The sequence below is a fragment of the Elephantulus edwardii genome, unplaced genomic scaffold (genome assembly GCF_000299155.1).
Source record: "Elephantulus edwardii isolate Elephantulus edwardi_28Jun2011 unplaced genomic scaffold, EleEdw1.0 scaffold00009, whole genome shotgun sequence".
Classification (NCBI taxonomy): Eukaryota; Metazoa; Chordata; class Mammalia; order Macroscelidea; family Macroscelididae; genus Elephantulus; species Elephantulus edwardii.
Window position 1 is genome coordinate 4318419 of NW_006399759.1, and position 20009 is coordinate 4338427.

Here is a 20009-nt window from a genome sequence, read left to right on the forward strand (position 1 = left end):
AAGTATTCTTGATTTTATTTTTCTCTCTTACTCTTGCTTTCTTTTTATCCTAACTTTTATTTAAAATTCTTGTGCCATGTTATACGTACTCGTAAACTTTGCTTGGAATAAGGTAGAATATAAACAGACTACTAAAAACCTCTGCTCTATTACAAAACATAATGCTTTGCCATCCTTTGGTCTGAATGTTCCAACTTGAAGACTGAGAAATGTCTTCTTTGCATTCTTCTTCCCTTCTTTGCCTTCCCTCTCTCACTGATCTAAACCCAACAAGCAGCATGATAAGGCTTCTGATGTCACTTAAGGAAACAGAACTGCAGAAGAATGAAGCCACCGGCTTCCTGGAGGCAAGGGCAAACAGGCAGGCAGCCCAGGGGGAAATGCCTACTCTGGGGCTGCTGTTCCACACTCCCTTTCTGCTTCTCTTTACTTTCTTCCAACTCCTAATCTCAAGTGTGAGTCACAGCTTTCATATCTGGTGGGAGATTTCCTTCCCCCATCTGTGTGAGACTCCTCTATCAGGAGACCTGAATCCGCCTCTAGGAGTGTGACCTCCAGGTAGACTTTATCAGAGTTTCAGAAAGTTCTTCAGAAATTCAGTAGTGTGTGTCAAGAATACCTGGCTGGCTTGTTGATCTTGTGTGACTTCTGTGAGAAAAGAGAGGGGAGAATACTGTGCCAACCAAAAAAGCACTCAACAACAGGCATTATTATTAGCATGCTTGGGGCTAGTCATGTTGTTGTATGGAAGACACGGGATTTGACTGTTTGCAAAATGAATGCTAAAACATGTCTTCTAGGGAGCTTCAGGGTAAGCAACACACCAGCACACCAAAAAGAACCAAAAGGACAATGAAGAAGCATTGTGGCTCCACGCTAGGTTACCAGGAAGCGAGGCAGCACTGATATAACAGGATAAATAGAAAGAACTTACGTGCCAAAGTGACTGAGGAAAGCAGCGATGTACTCTCTCCTCTTATGATATCCTTGAATCACATACTGCACCTAAAAAGGAACCCAAAGCCAAGAAGTAGAACAGTCCATTTTTAAATGCTTTATTATGGAAAATTTCAAAGAAGCAGAAAAGAATAGTAAAATGACACACATATTCCCACCACCTATATTCAACAACTGTGAATATTTTGCTATCAATCTATCAATCAACCTTGCTGAAAGATTTAAAAAGAAATTAAAGGCACTGTGACAAAATTAGCCCCTAAATACTTCAGGATGTGTCTCTGAAAACCAAGGACCTTTTTCTACAAAAAATCACAATGCAACTATCTTACCCCAGAGACTTAACAATCAATTGCTCTATGAGTTCATTTCCTACTTGCCCATTTGTCTCCAAAACAACAAAGTAAAATCAAGGATCAAGTATTGTCATGGTTTTTGATGTCTTTTTAATCTAGAATACAGTCTCCACGAGTGAGTGCATACGGAGGCACAGGGAGAACATGGGTGTTTTAAATGTTGTCTTGTAGACTGTACCATATGCCAGATTCATTCCCTCCCTCCCTCCCTTGTTTCTTTTCTCCATCTCCTTTATTCACATAAACTGGAAAGGTCTTCTTAGATTCAGGTTAAACAATTTTGGTAATAAAACGGCACTGGCAGTACTAAGTTTGCTTGCTGGGCTAAGATGGTGACAGCCATATCTGTCCACTGAAAAAGAGTTATTTCTGTTCCCTCAGCCACGGTGAAGAATCAATCTATGGGTTTACATCTTGAAAAGTATGTGAACTCTAGGTTCCCTCAATGTTTCACCTCTAAAGGTTTTAGTATCTATGGAAGATCTTTGTTTGAATCAGTAATTTCATTAAGGGGGCTGAGAAATGACGATTTCTGAATTAAACCACTCTTCTGGCATTCTTCGTGAAGAAGAACTTTTCTCTCATCAACCCAGCCTATTTCATTATCTTCAACTACAACTTGAAAAGGCAGCACAAAGCTTCTTTCTTTCTTTTTCAATTCCTAATATTAAAAACACAGAGTGGTATAATAGGAGATTTTATTTTGCCTATTAACATTTTCTTATTATCACCAAATGACAGTTCCTCTTAAAAAATTGTGAATACATTAAACTAGGCATCTGAATGTTAATCATTTACCCATCAGCTTCTAAAAAGAAAACATACCCCTTACAAAGTCCTCCTAATGGCTGAAAGAAACAATGGGAGAGAGACACCCCTCCAAGCCCTCCCCCGCCCCCAATCATTTTTAGCAGCTCTAGTCACACTGAGCTTTCATGGCTAACAAAAGTTCAAGATAAAGTGCTTGAAATAACCTTGACACAATTGGTACCAATAGCTATTTGTGCCCTTTAAAAGTAAAACAATTCTATTTATATAACAGAGGTTTATGTCAATTTAGAAAAACAGTGCTTACTTTGCAAGCTTAATGCAAGATCAGAAATGTTATTTTGGGAAAAGAAAAACAGATGATAAGTTTGCTTAAATGGCTTTGTTTTAAAAAGGGGATGAAAACAGTTCTGTATACTTGATTTTAAAAACAGAAAACCATTTTAACAGAAACCCACAACAAAACTGGCTATAAAGATAGATTCCAACGTAATTATGGAAATTCATTTGAAGAGATTATTTCTAAAAGGAGCCCATACTGTCCTCATTTGTAGAAAACACAAGAAAACCAATTGTAAAAGACAAGTAAAATTAATGAAAGAGAACCAGATAAGAAAAACGGACTGATTCTTGTATTTCTGGGAAAATGGTATTATAATTTTTTGAGCAAAATGTGTGACTAGAAATTAATCTCAATTGGAGAGCTTGAAAAAAGCTTTTTCTTCTCAGTTCTGGAAAACCACATGTGCATTTTTCTCTATAATACTGGGACACAGATTTGAAGGCAGTGCAAAGCCCCAGAATGTAAATAAGAATTCTGTCCTGCGCTCAGCTTTGCAGAAGGGCAGAGGCAGGGGAAATGTGGTCCAATGAGAAGCAGCCACTCCATGAGATTGAATCCCCTGGAATCCATGCCAGGCCCACAGACTGCAGAGCTGCCAGATTTTCATTTCTCTGACATTTAAAAAATAAGAAGAAGCTTTGAGATATTATTGCACTTTAAAAATATTTTCTATATAGAGATGAGCTCTCTCCTGAATGAAAGAGACAAATAAAAGATTCATTTTCCAAGTCAATGTGAACAAGCCATCAGGAACAAATAAAATAGTACTTTGGCAATTAAACAAACTGAGTCACCATCCATGTGGGAGAGAGGAAGGGGAGGCAGCACTGATTGAGGACTAACGTCTCTAGTTTTCTGATAAATACACTGGCTGGACATTAGCATGTATATTCTTACATTTTTTGGAAATAGCTAACAACAATTGTTAAAGTAAACTTAGCTACTTGCCAATGTAAGGATTAATAAATACAGCAAAGAGAAAGCTTCAGGCAATCTTCAACAGGAGACCCGTTGATTTAGAAACCTCGCCCCTAGGAGCAAGACTATAAAACTGACACTAGACATTAAGAAGGATAATCAAGAACGAACTTTTTAAAAAGTGACAAACAGATAAGCAGAAAGAGATAAAGACCGTTTTTAAAAGGATTATCCTGACATCATCTAGTGGTGAGCACACAAACATAGCAGCTCACTGGCAAAGGAAGGAGTTAAAAAAAAAAAGTAAGACCAAAAGTAGGTGCAGATCTAGGAAAAAAAAATAAGGCTTAAACATGTCAAGAAAAAGAACATTTACCTCTCTAGATATCAAGTTAAGAGATGAAGACTGGTGCAGGTTAATAAAAGTCTTTCAAGGAAGGAGGGCAAGGAAACAGGAAGAGAAACAGGAATTTAGTTCCAAGTAGGAGAGGCAGCCATTCGTGGGGGGTGAGGTGGGGGGGGAGAAGCGGCTGGTTTGCTGAGGCTAGCGTATGAATGAGGGGGCCACGCATGTAGTGTACAGGGGAAGGAGGCGTTCTCCCACAGGATGAGGGGTCAAAGGGTTCACATTTACCTTGTTAGTGAGAAGGTGGCAGACTTGAGGGACATAATCAATGAGACATCCGCCTCCTGGAAAAGCTGGGATGTGAAGGGCTGAGGAGCCTCCAAGTGCACTGTAAGGACAAGAGAACAATAAACACTTCTCTCAGGGGTCAAGTGACTTAACAAGTACAAACCCAAAGCAGGCTTGGCCTCCTTTATCAAAGTCCGGCCACGTACTGCCTGGGTTCATCATCATGCTGATGGGAATGTGGGCTTCATCTTACGACCAACTTTCTCCATAGTGAACCCTTTTTGTTACATTTACATGTTCATATCTCACAACATTAATAACAACTCCTGATCTTACCTCATTGTCCTTGTTAGGTACTGACGAATTGGAACCAACTCAGCAGTACGTATATGTCTGAGTTCTCATCAGCATGGATAAATATGTTACCACTATCAAAGAGCTGTACATAACACTGATCGAAACACACACTTTCACATACCTCATGAAGTACAATTCAATGCCAAGCAAAGAGAAGTTATTCAATAAAACCTAAACTGAACCAAAATTAATAGATGCAGTGGGCATCTGTTGTGGAGCAGGGAAAGAAGAGACTACTTCTCCTGTTTATCAGCTCTGTAAACCTCAGGCTTTCATGGCTTGTGTTTTTTAAATGAGGTTTGATAGTCTCAAGTAGGAGTTTTTAGACAAATTCCAGGGTCTATCCAGCCCAGGCAGACGCTGTAAATGAGTGGAGAGAAGTGGCAGGGGATCCTGGTAAGCTAGAGATTTTACAGACAGTGGAAAGGGCTCGCCACTGCCTGGCCCCAGTTGACTTCTGACATGCGAGAGCACAAGCTGGGTTGATCAGATGGGCAATTTTCTCATGTGCAAGTTATAGCCTTCGGAAAACCCAGTGGAGGGTCAGCTACCAGTTGGTTCTAACAAGTTAAGAGATGAGACTGGTGCATGAAGACTTTAACTTTTCAACAGAAGTAAAAACACTCAGATTTTTAAATTTACTCATTCAATTATTACATGTTAAGAACTAGTTATTAAATCTTTTTTGTTTAATGCACTGCTGCCTGGTCTCATATCGAAGGGTTAATATGAGAAGGAAGTTTGTAATTTATAGTCTAGGTAAACACTGACACTTAATTAACCTACATAAGAAGGTATAGTTAACATTCATCGATCTAAGCACTAGGATACACTAGAAGCTGATTTACAAGTAGTTTCTAGAAACTTTCACAAAGATCTGCTTTTCAGTTTCTATCAGCTAGCATGTGATTATGAAAACATATTGTTCAGAACTTTATTGCATGTGTTTCATATGTAGTTTTTCATCTTAATTTCACTTTCTTTTTCACTCTCACTTTCTTTGTTTTTCTTACTGTAATTTTTAAAATATATGAAAAGACTAATTATAGTGTGTTATGTATCAATAATCATGAGAGTTTTCTCAGGTTCTGCAGCCATGGGAAAAAACAAAGAGACATCTAGCACATTCAGTACAAAACCTCAGAAAATGACAAAGTTCTGCTACAGTCTTATTTTTAGTTCAATATATTCCTTTCTATAAGTCCCCAAATTCTGTAAAATCTTTCTCTTACTCCTCTCAGGTCTGAACTGACTCATAAGTGACCCTTCAGTGGACTTTCAGAGACTATAAATCTCACAGAAGGAAATGGCTCATCTTTCTCCCTTGGAGCAGCTGGTGGATTCAAACTGAGCACCTTTGGGTTGGCAGTGCAATGTCTTACCATTAGACCACCAGAGTCCCCTCTCTGTAAAATAGTGAGATATAAAGAATCCTAACATCCATTAATGTTGTGATTACTCATAATCCAAGCTCCCGCCTCTCCCATCCCACTTCCAGTTAAGTTATAAAGGCCATGATATAGCAAGGACCTAGAAAATCATTGTTGAATTGTTTTTTACAGATAAATTCAACCTATAACTTGTGGTACAAGAAAGAACACGTACATAACCATTACAAGAACTTGAGACTCACCCTATTTTCCATAATTGCATTTATTCTGAAGGTGTTTTTCTAATAAAATCAAAAGATACATTTATTCTAGCAAAGCATGGCTACTGGAATAAAAAACTCCACAAGCAAAAACTCAAGTGATGTGAAAATGTCAATGGGCAGTGGAAATAGTCACTATTCACTTTCCCCCCTCATGATAATCTAAAAACACAGCAACTTTGATAACTGAGAAAATCGTAAAATAGCATTTGACTGTGGATGACATCTTCTACATCCTGCAAATGCATAAAAGTCAGCAAAAGCATAATTTATTTTTGCACCATGTAGAGTAAACGCTGGGTTAGAATTTATCCTAAACTTGGAGAAAGCCTAGGAAAATTCCCAACTTTCTGTGAACCAGAGGATGATTTTCTGTTCTCTCATTCGCACAGAGAGCATACATCTCACTGGAAAGTTATAATCATTCCATTGGGATAGGAAACTAGCAAAGAAGAAAGCTGGTATATAAGAAATATAAGCCCAATATTCATATCTTGCAGTCACTCGTCAAATAGCAGTACAGTATAAAGAATGCCAAGAACCAGAGTATTCACAAAATATGTAGTAGAATAATCTTTGGCATGATAAATTTCCAGAAAAAAAAAAGAAATTATAATCCAAACAGTTCTCTGGAATTGACTCTAATAAACTTTGCCCTGTATAAAGTATTACAGACTGAATCTGTAATCCTTCATTGAACTGCATACACAGCACAAAAAAGGACTCTGTGGGTAATTCTCTAAACTGGAAACTTTCTCTCTGTTTAGATCACGTCATTTTGAAATATAGCCATTAAACAAAAGTACCAATAATAATTTTTTTTAAAAAATGTAGGAGTATTCAGAAATATAAAGAGAGCTTTTTCATTGCTAGACTCATATAAGCATGAGATGTGAGCCCACCTTTTCTACGTTCGGCTTCTGTGACTATTAAGAAGTAAGCACTTGTTGTGCATGCATTCTCTTACATAATCTAACTCCATTCTCCTTACCGTCCAGTCGGATGGATATATTATTATTTTAGACCCAGGGAAAGATTTTAGACCTCAGAGTAGAGAAGAGATCTCAGGATCACATAACTAGGAAATGGTAAGGTCCGAGCTTTAAACCCAGGCCAGGCTCTACTAGGGGGGTACCGAGGAGAATTGCTCTGTGGTGCTTTTTTGGCTGTAACCTTTATGAAATGACCAACACTTTCTTCCCTGGTGCCCAGGATGGAGCCAGCAGTCAAAGGAGAGCCAATCAATTGTGCCACCTAGGGAGCAGGACCATTTTAACCATGAAGGAGCTCTGCAGGAATGGGAGGACACAGTGCGTCTCCCAGAGTCAGGATGCCAATGATGACCAAGAGCCCCTGGAGACTCTCAGACCACCCTTCAAACAATCTAATGTGCAGCACATCTCTCTTCAGTTCTTTACACAGTAGCAGAGTGAGCAGTCCTCTTAATTGTGTAGAGACCTCAGCACTTCCTAGGGTCTCATACACTCGGACTCACATGACGTTAGATAGGACAGACCACTCACTCTGTCATGTCTAGTTAGGAATGATTTCATTACTTGTGCAGAGTGAGTGTCTATATATGAAGCATTTTAAATACCAGGAGAGACAACTTATTTCACCCTTTTATTTAAGCCAGTAGTTCTTAGCTTGTAAGGGTACTAAACCCAACATCTGGTGTCACATCTGATAAATGCTGCTGATTCATGTATAAATATCCACCTCCTGGGTAAATATTTAACAGCCTTGCTATAGCCTGAACGGTGCCCTGATCCTGCAGGATAAACAAAAGTCAAGTGGCATGAAATACAAGAGCAATTATGTTTGTAAAGGGTGCAAGATGGTGGTAGACCTCATGATCTCTAATTATTTAATATTCATGAACCAAAACCTACTGGGATGAGTAAGTATAATAGAAAACTTAACCTTCTCAAAGGATTCCAGGACTCACTCAGCTCCTCCTAGGAAGGCAGGCAGGCTGAGAGAATACAGGGTCTGACTAGCCCACTACAGGGCCGAGCTGGGGGTGAGATGAAAGAGACCACTTGCAGTGAGTCTTTTGATCTCCAGAGCAGTGCAATGAGAAAGGGGGAGAGTGTGTAAAAAGGTGGGGGGAAAAAAGGCAATTGGTGTGGCAGGACCTGAGCCTGGAAAGAGAACTGAAATACTGAGTGAAATGTGAAGAGTTGATTCTTAGAACTGAAACTGTATCTGTGAGTACCAGTAAGAAGGACAAGACTAGAATTAAAGAACTCTTTCTGACAATAGATTTAGTTGAATAAAGTAGACCAAAAGGTAGTTAGAAAAGCATTTCTGTCTTTTATGGCCCTAAAAGTCAAAGGTTAAGAAGTGTCTGTATCAGATGAATTCATACTATTCTTCTCCATGTCAAGATACAGCTAATAGAGAACAGACCAGTGTGACCTGTTCTCTGACTGCAAATATCCCAAGGATCTCTAATATTCAAGACTAGCACAGAGGAAATGCTTTTTTTCTAGTATTTGACACTGCAAAATACAAGAAGTCAGACTATCTGAAAGTCAGATTCAAGACAATGGGGTTCCCATTTTGACCTCTTCTGGAATAGCCCTCTTGACCCCTGTGGGTAGGTGGACCTCACTGGCTAAACCAATTGAACAAAATAAAATTTGACAATGAAGGGGAGAAAAGGGCCAGTGGTGTTCTCAACTGCAATTCTTGTTCCTGCCAAGTTTCTCTCTTTATTTCTACTCATCACTGCTATGGGAGTGATACATCTCAGAGTTATAGGCTGGGTGGCAAAAATGGTTTGCCCCTGACCACTAACCTAAGGTGGGGTTACAACTCAACCTAGGAGTCCTATGGAAAATGGGCACAGTGATCTGCTTCTGTTAAATTTAAAGTCAAGAAGATCAGATCTGTAACTAAGGGGCAGTCGTGAACTGGAAGTGACTCACTGGCAACTAACAACAATGGTAATGCCAACACAGCGCCAAGCACCTGAAGCAGGACTGTCCTAGAATGTCTCCTGTTGGAATGGTCCACGGCCAAGGGTAATATCAAGATGCATCCTTTGGGTTAGCAGCACAGCTCTCCATGGACTGGGCCACTGGAGCACCAGGACAGTAGACAAGGGCAAAGAGCCTCTAGCACCCAAAGAGAAATCCCAAGGTAAGAAGTGCCTCAATCCAGCCCTCACTCATTACTCAACTCAAGACCAGGGTATCTCTGATAAGCTGCTTCAAAGTAGAGGAATACCAGGGACTTCAAGCATCTGAGGCATTATCTATACTTCTGAAGTATGTTTACGGCGAGCCTGCCAAGACAGTATTAACAATAAAACAAAACTCACTGTAATTTATGGAGCACTCACTTTGCCAGGCACTGTATGAGCCACTTCATTATCTCTAAACCTCATAACAACCTTAACAAGTGGGTATTATTAGTCTAATTCACATCAAAGAAACTAAAGCTGTGAAAGTTTCAGTATCTTGTCTAAGATTATCTGGCAAGTAAGTTATGAGTTTGAACTAGATCTTTCTGGTTCCAAAATCTGTGTCCCTTTCAATGTTGAATTATTTAATAGAAACATGATTAGAAATTTAAAAAACACAATCCATAGCTATATATTAAGACAGTGGTGTATATGGCCGAAGGTATTCTCAACACTTATTGTCCAGAAATTTAATTACCTTGTCACTTTACTTTTTCTCATTTTAGAATACAACATGTTACAATCAGGAGAGATTTTTTGGGGATTTAAAAAAAAACACTCACTTATTGATTCTGAAAATTCAGAAGGACATCACTACTAAATAAGACAGACTACTTTTTCTGTTAGCTTTTCTCTCTCAACTGGATTTTTTTCTTTCTTTCTTAAATAGAAGATAAGAATTTATTTCTGAATGGAGAAAATTGTATACAACAAAGTCTAGATTTCTTCTCATGCACTACTTTCGGAAAAGTGTGTTTGAAGTATCAACTTTGATGGTTTTCTCAGGATAAATTTTTTAACAGATATTATTTATAGTCTATAAATATATTCTTATAAGAAACTTATAGCAATTATGTATGAATAGGGAAAATATTATACAAGTAATACAATTTGTGGCTTTAAAAGTTTAATTACTTGATCAAAACAGAAGAAAGAAAAACAAAATTAATCATCAGGACAGGTCTGGATTTAGAAGTTTTTGGTATTTCATCTGTGCTAACCTGACATTACCTCCAATCAGCTGGTATGTATAAGTGGCAACTATCAAAGCCAGGACATCCATCAACACAAATGAAGGAACGGTATTTGTTTTCAACGTATTATATGCTCTACTGGCAGAACCTGAGTCAATGCAGAATTTCTCCAGTGGCAGAACCTGAGTTAATGCTGAATTTATTTATGATCATGCTCCAATGCTTCAAATTTGTGTGTGGGAGAAATGTCCACATCAAACTGCTTCTGCAACAGGGCTAAGCCGCCCATATCTCCTTGGGGAACACCTTGATGGCCAGGGAACACTGACTTTGAACCTTCACAACTTTCTGTTCTGTATAATTCAGGCTCTCATCAAAGCCTCCTCTCACAACATGAACATCATGTGCCTTAAGAGAATCTTAACTCTATTTGGTACAGAGAATATGGTGACTGTGGTGAATCCTTCCTGACACCAGCAGTTTTTCAAATGTAGTCAGGAAACTGTTGCAGCAATGTGGGCTGTGCAGATCTCCTAATGCCAGCACCAATGCCCTGCCCCCTGCTCCTCTCAGTCACACAACCCCCCCTCTTCCTCGAGCTCTTTTTTAAGCTTTCTTTCTTTTTTTAACAAAGCATTTTCTAGGTCTATTGTTAACTCTCATTTTATAGATCCAACGTTGAGTCATGATAAGAATCTCTTGATTCTTGAAACTGAATCAAGATGTAACTAACTATGAAAAAAATCTCAATAAGTATAATGGGGGGGAGGGGGAAGCAATTCATCTGAGTTAGCATATTTAAAAAGCCCTCAAACTCACTGCTGTCGAGTCAGAACCACCTCACAGCTGGCCCTGTGGTGGACTGGAGAGCGCTCTCAATTGCCAGGTGCTGTGCATCTTTCTTTTGCAGAGCCTCTGGTGGGTTTGAAAGACAGAGAGGCACCCACTTTGGGTTAGCAGAGCGATTCCTTACAGGCTACTCCACCATGTGCGATGTCACATTGATCAGAAGTGCCAACAACTGTGGGCCTCGCCAAAATAAATCCTTCCACTAAACATACGTCACCATGAAAGTCAGGTCTGTCTTAGACCAAATTCAGTTTCTAGTTTACCATATTTAGAGGAAGGAAATATTTAGAATATTTAGAAGATGGAAATGTTCTGACAAAACGGTACATATGATCAAGCACTCAGATGCTCTCTGTGAAGTCTAAGTTTCCTCTTTCAAAGATTAACTTGAAATTGCTAATTTAAATTACTTACAATGTTATAAAACTTAAGCAGACCATTTTGAAAAGGTACAGGCATATTATGTGACTAGTTTTGATCAGCTGTTCTCTGATTACGCATACTGTTGTTGCTGGGTGCTGTCTAGTTGAGCATGACTCATAGCAACCCTATGAACAAAAGAGCTGAACCCTGTCCTATCCTGCGTCATATTCACAACTCCTGGCACCAATGCAGCAGTCACTGTGTCAGTCCACCTTGTTGAGGGTCTTCCTCTTGGTCACTGACCCTCCACCCTTCCCAGCATCATGTCCTTCTCCTCTCCATCCATCATGACGCTGCCTATTGGTCCAGTGGTAAGAATCTTCGTTTCCCTGACACTGAGATGCAATTCATACTGAAGGCTACATTCCTTGATTTTCTGCAACAAGTGCTTCAAGTCCTCCTCACTTTGAGCAAGCAAGGGTTGTGTCATCTACATAACACAGGTTATTGATGAGTCTCCCTCCAATCCTGATACCACACTCCTCCTCATAGAGTCCAGCTTCTCAAATAATTTGCTCAGCATACAGATTGAACAGATATGGAGACAGAATATATCCCTGGCACATTCCCTTCCCAATTCCAAAACACGCAGTGCTACCCTGCTCTGTTCACACAACAGTCTCCTGGTCCAGGTAAAGGTTCCACATAAGCATAAGCAAGTGCTCCAGGATTCCCATTCTTCTCAATGTCAACCACAACTTGTCATGATGCACACAGTCAAATATCTTTGCATAGTCAATAAAGCACAAATAGACATTCTTCTGGTTTCCTTACTTTCCGCAGGGATCCAACTGACATAAGCAATGATATCCCTGGTGCCACGGCCTCTTCTAAATCCTGCTTGAACTTCTGGCACTTCCTTATCTATGTACTGTTCTAGCTGTTTTTGAATGATCTTCAGCAATATTTTGCTTGCATATGCTATCAATGATATTGTTAGATAATTTCTGCATTTAGTTGGATCACTTTTCTTGGGAATGGGAATAAATATGGACTTCCAATTTGTTGGCCAGACAGCCATCCTCCAAATTTCCTGGCATAGATTGGTGAGTGCATTCAATGCTGCATCTGTTAAGTGAAACAAGTCAATTGGTATCCCATCAATTCCTGGGGCCTTATTTTTGCCAGTGCCTTCAATGCAGCTTCTTCTTCCCCCTTCATTACCATTGGCTCCTGTTCATATGGTACTACCTGAAATTTTTCAGTGTCAATCAATTCTTTCTGGTCCAGCGACTCTATGTATTCCCTCCATCTTCTTTAGCATCTTTCAGTATTGTGACACGAGGTCTAAATTTGTTTTTCAATTCTTTCAGCTTGAGAAATGCAGAGTGAGTTCTGCTTAGACATAATATAAATGAAAACAGTATAAAAGGCAATAATGACAGTTCTTCCCTTCTGAAAGGAATATTTGATTAGATGTTATATGTATGACAACAATCTGGAACAAGGGGTGCATTGCAGGGTGGGTTGGGGGGAGAAAATATTCAACATTAAAAAAATAATAAATATTATTTTTAAAAAGGCAATAAGATCAATCTGGTTGGTAAACTACAATACCCAGAGATCAGAGTAGTAAGTAATAACTCTATTAACCGGTCTTTAATTACAGGTAGTCTCCAATTTATGATGGGGATCCATTCCAACATCTTCACCAGAAACTGGTTCTAACATAAGTTAGGTAATTAAAAAAAATCATTATTTTCACCTTTAAAAGAATCACTATCTTTAAAAAGCCAATCTTTTAAAACTCCCAATGAGGGAGTTTTTCTCTTGCTTTTCAAGGAGAGGAGCAAACGGGGGGAGGAGGGGTTTGTGTGGGGACAAGGGTGCAACAATGAATGAATGAAATTCCAAAATCTCTGTAGATGTTCATTGAAATGAAAAATAAACAAACTAAATTAAAAAAAAAAAGCCAATCTTTACTCGTTGTTGTTGGTAAGTGCCATCAAGTCATAGACGACTCATAGCAACAAAAGACCTGAAGAGTTGTATAACTTCCTTCGTTTCTCCACGTTCATAGAGTTTCCGGAAGTGGTTACTAACTCCTGCTTCCAAGTTTGTTTTAGTTGGGAAGCTCTACCAAACACTGTTCACTTTGGGTAACCATTATCACATCTGACACATTAGTGTCACAGTGGTTAGCATTACAGCAACCACGAGTTACCTCTGTACAGCAAATGGACGGATCAGTGCTATACCACTTAGAAGAATGTTTGACCCCAAACAATTAAAATCAGGCCAAATCACCCACCTTTGGGATAATTTTCTATTCACAAGGCCAATAGAGCTCTCTCTATGCTGTTAAGTGCCACCAATTTGAGATCATTCACAGTGACCCTATGAACGAAAGACCTGAACACTTGAATGACTTTCATTTCTCCATGTTCAATAGTGTTTCCAGAAACAAGCTATTTAGGGAATGGATACCACAAAATAGCTTCCCTCTGGAAATTCTATGAATGTGGGGAAACTATGAAAGCTATAAAAGTGTTCAGGTCTTTCGTTCATAGGGTCATTAAGAGTCATCTACGACTTGACTGCAGTTAGCTACAATCTTTACCCTTACAGGTAAGAAATATTACATATAAACATATTTTAATACACAAATACATACACAAAACCCAAAAATCATAAAAACTACTGCCAATGATGAGTGAAAGTACAAAGCAGATGTGGTTTGTTGGAACTCTAAAATGTATGTAGCTCTGGACTACACACATGTATCAGGCACCAGCTGGAGTCGACTCCACTGCACCTACAACAACAATCCATCTCAGAAGTTGTCAAGCCACAATATTCTGTAGAAATGAAGATAATAAGACTTCATCTCATATACTTTCAGAATGTTATTAGGAGGGATAGTCCTTGAAGAAAGACACTCATCAAACTTGGTAAAGTAGTAGTATTTGTTGTGTGCTGTGGTGTCAGAAACAACCTATAGCTGCCCCTCCAGCAGGTTTTCAGAAGCAGTAAATTGCACGGGAGGAGACTGCCCAATACTTCTTAAATGGTGCAAATGGTGGATCCAAACTGCATGTCTTTGGGATTGCAGCACAGCTTCTTACCATGAGGCCACCAGAGCTCCCTGGGGAAAGCAGAAGGCTAGTGAGAAAGAGGAAGGTTCTCAACAATGGACTGAGAGACAGTGGCTGCAACAATGCCCTCAGACACAGCAATTGTGAGGATGGCGCAAGTCTGGGCAGTGTTGTCTTCTGCTGGACACAGACTCGCTAGAGTGAAGCCAACTTGTAACAACGTCAAATATACCAAGTGCTTTTCCTATGATACCATCTATTGTTTCCGTCAAACTGAGAAAGGTGTTATCTCATTTTATAGATGAGAACGGTGGGGCTCACAGAAGCTAAATCATCTCTCTAAAGTCATAAATGGCACAAAACCAAAAGGACCAAATCCATTGCCGTTAAGTTGGTTCCCACTCACAATGACTGTCCATCTGGTTTCGAGACTGTAAACCTTTCAGGGAGGAAACTGTTCCCCTTTCTCCCATACAGTAGCTGGTAGATTCAAACTGCTGACATTATGGTTAGCAGGCCAATGCTTTACACACTGTGACATGACTTATTGCACTTTCAGATCTTCAACTATCACTTAAATGACTCTAAATCTCTACTTGCAGGCTTGACATCTGGTCCTTCATATGTCATATCCAACAGATTATTAATGGCCTGGGTGTCCCAGGCAGATGCCATGTTGACCAAGCCCTTGAAGTAATTTCAAGAAACCTGAACTAAAGAGAAGGGCCTTTTCTTTCCAGGCAGACACACCTGGCAATCTGGAAGAAGTCTGAGGGGAGCACTTGATGAGCACTTCCCAGCAGGGAGGATGTGGAATGCAAGCAAGGAATCTTTACATTTAAACAAACATAAAAGATGGGAATAGTCTTAATTGCAAACAGAGTATGCCTAATGACATGAAAACTGACCAAGTTTTTGTTCAAAAATGTGTTTTTAAGAGTTTGTTAACATCTCAAAAAAGCCTTTAGGGAGAGTAATCATAGCAGATGTCCACCATCAGGATTGTGTTAGCATGTGGAAAAGCATTTTAAGTAAACCTCAAAAAAGCAACAATGGGCTCAGAAGAGGCTGTACTATTAAGACGTGGTAAGAACCACATATAATGATGCCCAGTTACTCAAGGTATAAGCACGCTTGGGGAGACACAAGCTGCTCCCTCGTGCTGCACCGCAGTCACTGACCCCATTACCTGCACTTGATTCTACTGGGATTGCTTTATGAGGGGCAACTGTCCCCAATGAGTGAATTTACTGTTGGCTAGAAAGCCACAACTTTGAAATTCTTGTGATTGGCTTTATAGTCCTGTTGTTAAACAGGCACAGGACACTTTTTATAGAAATTACCTTTAACATATTTTTACAGAAAAATTATATCAATGCATATATATATATAAACAGAACCAATCAAGTGAGGAAGCCTGAACTAAGCTCATTGCTATTGAGTTGATTCTGACTCACAGCAACTCTACAGGACAGACGAGCTTTTCCATACAATTTCCAAGGCTGTGAAGCTTTCCCAACATAAAGGGCCTCATCTTTAACCTTTAGTGCAGCTGTTGGATTTGAGTTGGTGACCTCTGAGTTAGCAGCTGAAAGCTTTAATCATGGGACCCAAATGAAGCCTACAAACATCTTTTTAATTTCCTCCAGGTCCCCTTCACTGCACACAAACTTTAATGATGGTCAAAGGAAGAGGAAAAGAATAAGAAATATCTCCCAGTCTAGCTGGTATTTATCAAAGATTGACTGGGGGGGGGCAGGGAGAGTTTAAGGCACCTTTATTTATATAGTATTACTCTCTGATCAAAAAGTTCATCTGTAGGTAGCTGAAGCATGGCTGAGATGGGTATACAATAAAAAAATACAAAAAGATGGGATTAGCTGAGGTACTAGAGCACAACACTGTACAACATGTCCAAAGTATGTCAGACGGAGCTTCAAAATCCTTGTCTCCAAGAAGCAGCCTGGCTTTACCCTCTCCAAGAAGAACTCGTTTGTTCTCCTAGCAATCCATGGTATATTCAACATTCTTCTCCAACACCACAGCTCAAAGGCATCAGTTCTATTTCTATCATCCCTAGTCATTGTCCAGCTCTCTGATGCATAGCAAGTAATGACAAAGACCATGGCCTGTATCAGGTGCACCTTAGTCTCCAGAATGACATCGTTGTTCCTCACTACCTTGGAGAGGCCTCTGACAGCAGACTTTCCCAATGCAATTCGTCTTTTAATTTCCTGGCTGCTGGTACCAAGAGTGTTGATTGTAGACCCAAGCAAACTAAAGCTGTCAACAATCTCAATCTCTCCACCATCCATACTGATGCTGCCAATTGGCCCAGTGGTGAGAATCTTGTTTTCTTAATGCTGAGCTTCAATCCATATGGAAGGCTGCAGTCCTAGACCTTCTGCAGCAAGTGCTTCAGGCCCTCCTCAGTTTCAGCAAGCTGGGTTGTGTAATCTACATAACAGATTGTTGATGAGTCTACCTCCAATCTTGATGCCACACTTCTCCTCATATAGCCTAGCCTCCTGGATAATCTGTTCTGCATATAGATTAAAAAGACAGGACACATCCTTGACGCATACTCTTTCCAATTTTGAACTATGCAGTGTTTCCTTGCTCTGTTCTGATGACAGCCTCCTGTTCCAATATAGGTTTCACATAAGCACAATCAAGTGTTCTGGGATTCCCATTGTTCTCAGAGTCAGCCACAGTTTGTTGTGATCCACACAGTTAAATGCCTTTGAATAGTCAATGAAACACAGAAAGATACACACACACACACACATATGTATACATATATGTATATATGTGTGTGTGTGTATATATATAAATATATAAAATATGCTGCTTTAACATTTGGTAAAATATGCTGCTTTAACATTTGGGAAGATGAGTGGAGCAGCTGGATTCTATAAAGGTGTGTGTTCTGTTTTGGTTGAGGCTTGGGTGTGGTCTATTGCTCATAAATATGAGATGATTGGATTTGGCCTAGTATTTAAAAAAGGCATTTGAGCCCTTGACCTGTGGCCCTCGGACCTGGTTTTAATTGTTTTCAGTCATGCACACCCATGTTCATTGCAGCTTTGTTCACACTAGCAAGGAGTTGGAAACAACCTAAGTGCCCATCAACAAACGAATGGCTAGAGAAGCTGTGGTATATTCGCACAATGGAATACTATGCTGCATTAAAAAACAAGGAACTCATGCAATATTATTCAAAATGGTTGACTCTGGAGAACATTATGCTGAGTGAAATATCCCAGTCACAAAAGGACAAATATTACATGATGCCACTGTTGTAGAATGGGACTGTCCTTGGGGTTAGGGAGACACTGAGTAAGATGTGTTCAATAATGTATACTGCACTGAAGCAGAGGAGGGAGAGAACCGTCTAAAAGAGAGATGTAACTGGGTATTTCTGTCATCACAGGAGACTAGAGCGAGGGCTGCATGGTGGAGGGGACCTGGGGGAGGGTTTGTAAAACAATGAAAGAATCTTTTCTTTTACTTTTCCGTAATTTTTGGACTCATGTACTTATAACTTGTTAGTCAAATTTGTGTCTTCTAGGTTGCAACACCCCCATGATACATCTTGAAAGATATGTACATGTACAGCCAAGCACAATCAATAAGAGTGCATCTGAATTCCAAAATCAATCTCCATAATAGTCTATGTGTTTCCTACTGCCAAAGGGGCCCTTTAGAGTAGTGAGAGAAGATCTTCACCCTGAAACCCACAGCGTCCCTTTTCAGCAGGAAGTAGCTAAGAGAATACACCATCCCCTTTTCCTTATGACTCAGGGTGAAGTCTCTCTCAGGAAGGAGTGATAGGGAATGGCAAAGGATACACTGACAAAGAAGATTAATCAGAACTGGCTTTGACAAGCACTGTGGCATTTGGACAAGAACAAACTGGGAGGAGGGTAGAGAGAATAGTGCAACAATGAATGAGTGGAAGCCCAAAATCTCTGTAAATGTTTATGAAAATTAATAAAATATAATTATAGAAAAAAAATTGTTTTCAGTCAAACATTTTTCTAAGTAGCTGGCCTGTCAATTTGCTATACAGAGGTAACTCATGGTTGCTTTGATGGTAAACACTGTCACACTGATGTATCAAATGCAATAATGGTTGCCCATGGTGGACAGTGTTTTATGGAGCTCTCAAGTTAAAACAAACTTGAAAGCAGGGGTGGCATCCACTTCTGAAATAGCTTGCCTCTGGAAACTATGAATTTTGTGAAACGATGAGAGTTAGGCATGTTCCGGACTGGTTAAGAGAGCGATTAGATTGAGCCTGCGGCTGGAATTCAGGAGGACCCAAATACAACTATGGAGGACAGGTGGTGAAGTCAAAGGTTTATGAGGACCACATCCTCAGTGTGAACAGCAGTTGATGGATCCCTGACCACACTGAGCATTTTTTTGCCCAAAGGGAAGCATATTTCATATTTTCATACATCTTTAACTGTAAAAAGGCATCTATTTGAAAAGGAAGTAACAGGACATGTCATGCTAATCAGACTAGCAACCAAAATGTCTCATATGGACTATTATGATAACCACATTGGTCTCACGGCCTCCATGAATAAGGGCAGGCTATTTCCCCCACCCCCCATTCTAGGATATTGGCCAGTTCTTTTGCTGTTCCCTCTACCTCAAACACTCTTGCCCAGCCATCTGTAGGGTTTGCTGCTTCTGCTGCTTCAAGTCTTACTCAAATGTCACATTCCCAGTGAGAAACACTGAACACCTTATTTAAAACCACCCACCTCCATCTCTAGTACCTATTCTTCTTTGTTTTACCTTTCTGCACAGTACCTATCTCCAGAAGATATTTTCTATACTACATTTGTTGCCTTCCCTCATCACCCACCTCCAGAATGTAAACATCTCAAAGAGTGGGGATTTTTGTTTATTTTATTCCAAGGAATGAGAAAAGTGCCAAGCTTATGTTTTCCAAAAACACCAAACACACACCGCCTCCTACTTCATATTAGATAATTAATAAGCATTTGTGGTATGAAAATGGAATAAGTATATACACAGAACTAAAATTACCAAATGTATATTAAAAGTCAGTAAACAACAGAAATTTCAATTTCATATAATTTTCAACCATCAAAAGCATTACTCTTTTTTTCCTCCCCTAACCATTTAAAAAATGGAAAATCATTCTTAGCTTGCAGGCTATACAAAAAGTCTGTTGACTCTGGCTCTGGGATTAAAGGAAAACCAAGATTCGACTGTCTATAGAAGCTAAAGGTAAAGAAACATCCACGAAGCAAAAACAGAGGCAAAAACAAACCTAGGTTTGACCAGCAAAAATGAAAAGCAGGCCCTTTGGGCAAAGCTCTTAGAAGTGATATTTGATTATCAGGTTAACCACAGCGTTAGTCTGTTTCAGGCAGGGCTGAGGTGAACATCAGGCAGCGCGAGAACTGTGGGAGTTCTCAGAATGACATTAGATTGTATGTAACTATGCAAGAGAGAGCTATTTATATGATTTCCAGTGAAGCTTGAGGCATATTCTGGTGCTTTCATACTTCTC

General features: G+C 39.6%; 1 protein-coding gene across 2 annotated transcripts in view; it reads right to left on the reverse strand.

Moving 5' to 3' along the window:
• BRE (brain and reproductive organ-expressed (TNFRSF1A modulator)) overlaps positions 1 to 20009 on the reverse strand; it is a 724026-nt gene that overhangs the window by 131115 nt on the left and 572902 nt on the right. For both annotated transcript variants that reach the window (XM_006880575.1, XM_006880574.1), the window contains exons 8-9: positions 3977 to 4076; positions 935 to 1005 (exon numbers count right to left, since the gene is read on the reverse strand). In XM_006880575.1, coding sequence (XP_006880637.1) covers positions 935 to 1005; positions 3977 to 4076 — 171 coding nt within the window. The remainder of the gene's footprint in view (positions 1 to 934; positions 1006 to 3976; positions 4077 to 20009) is intronic.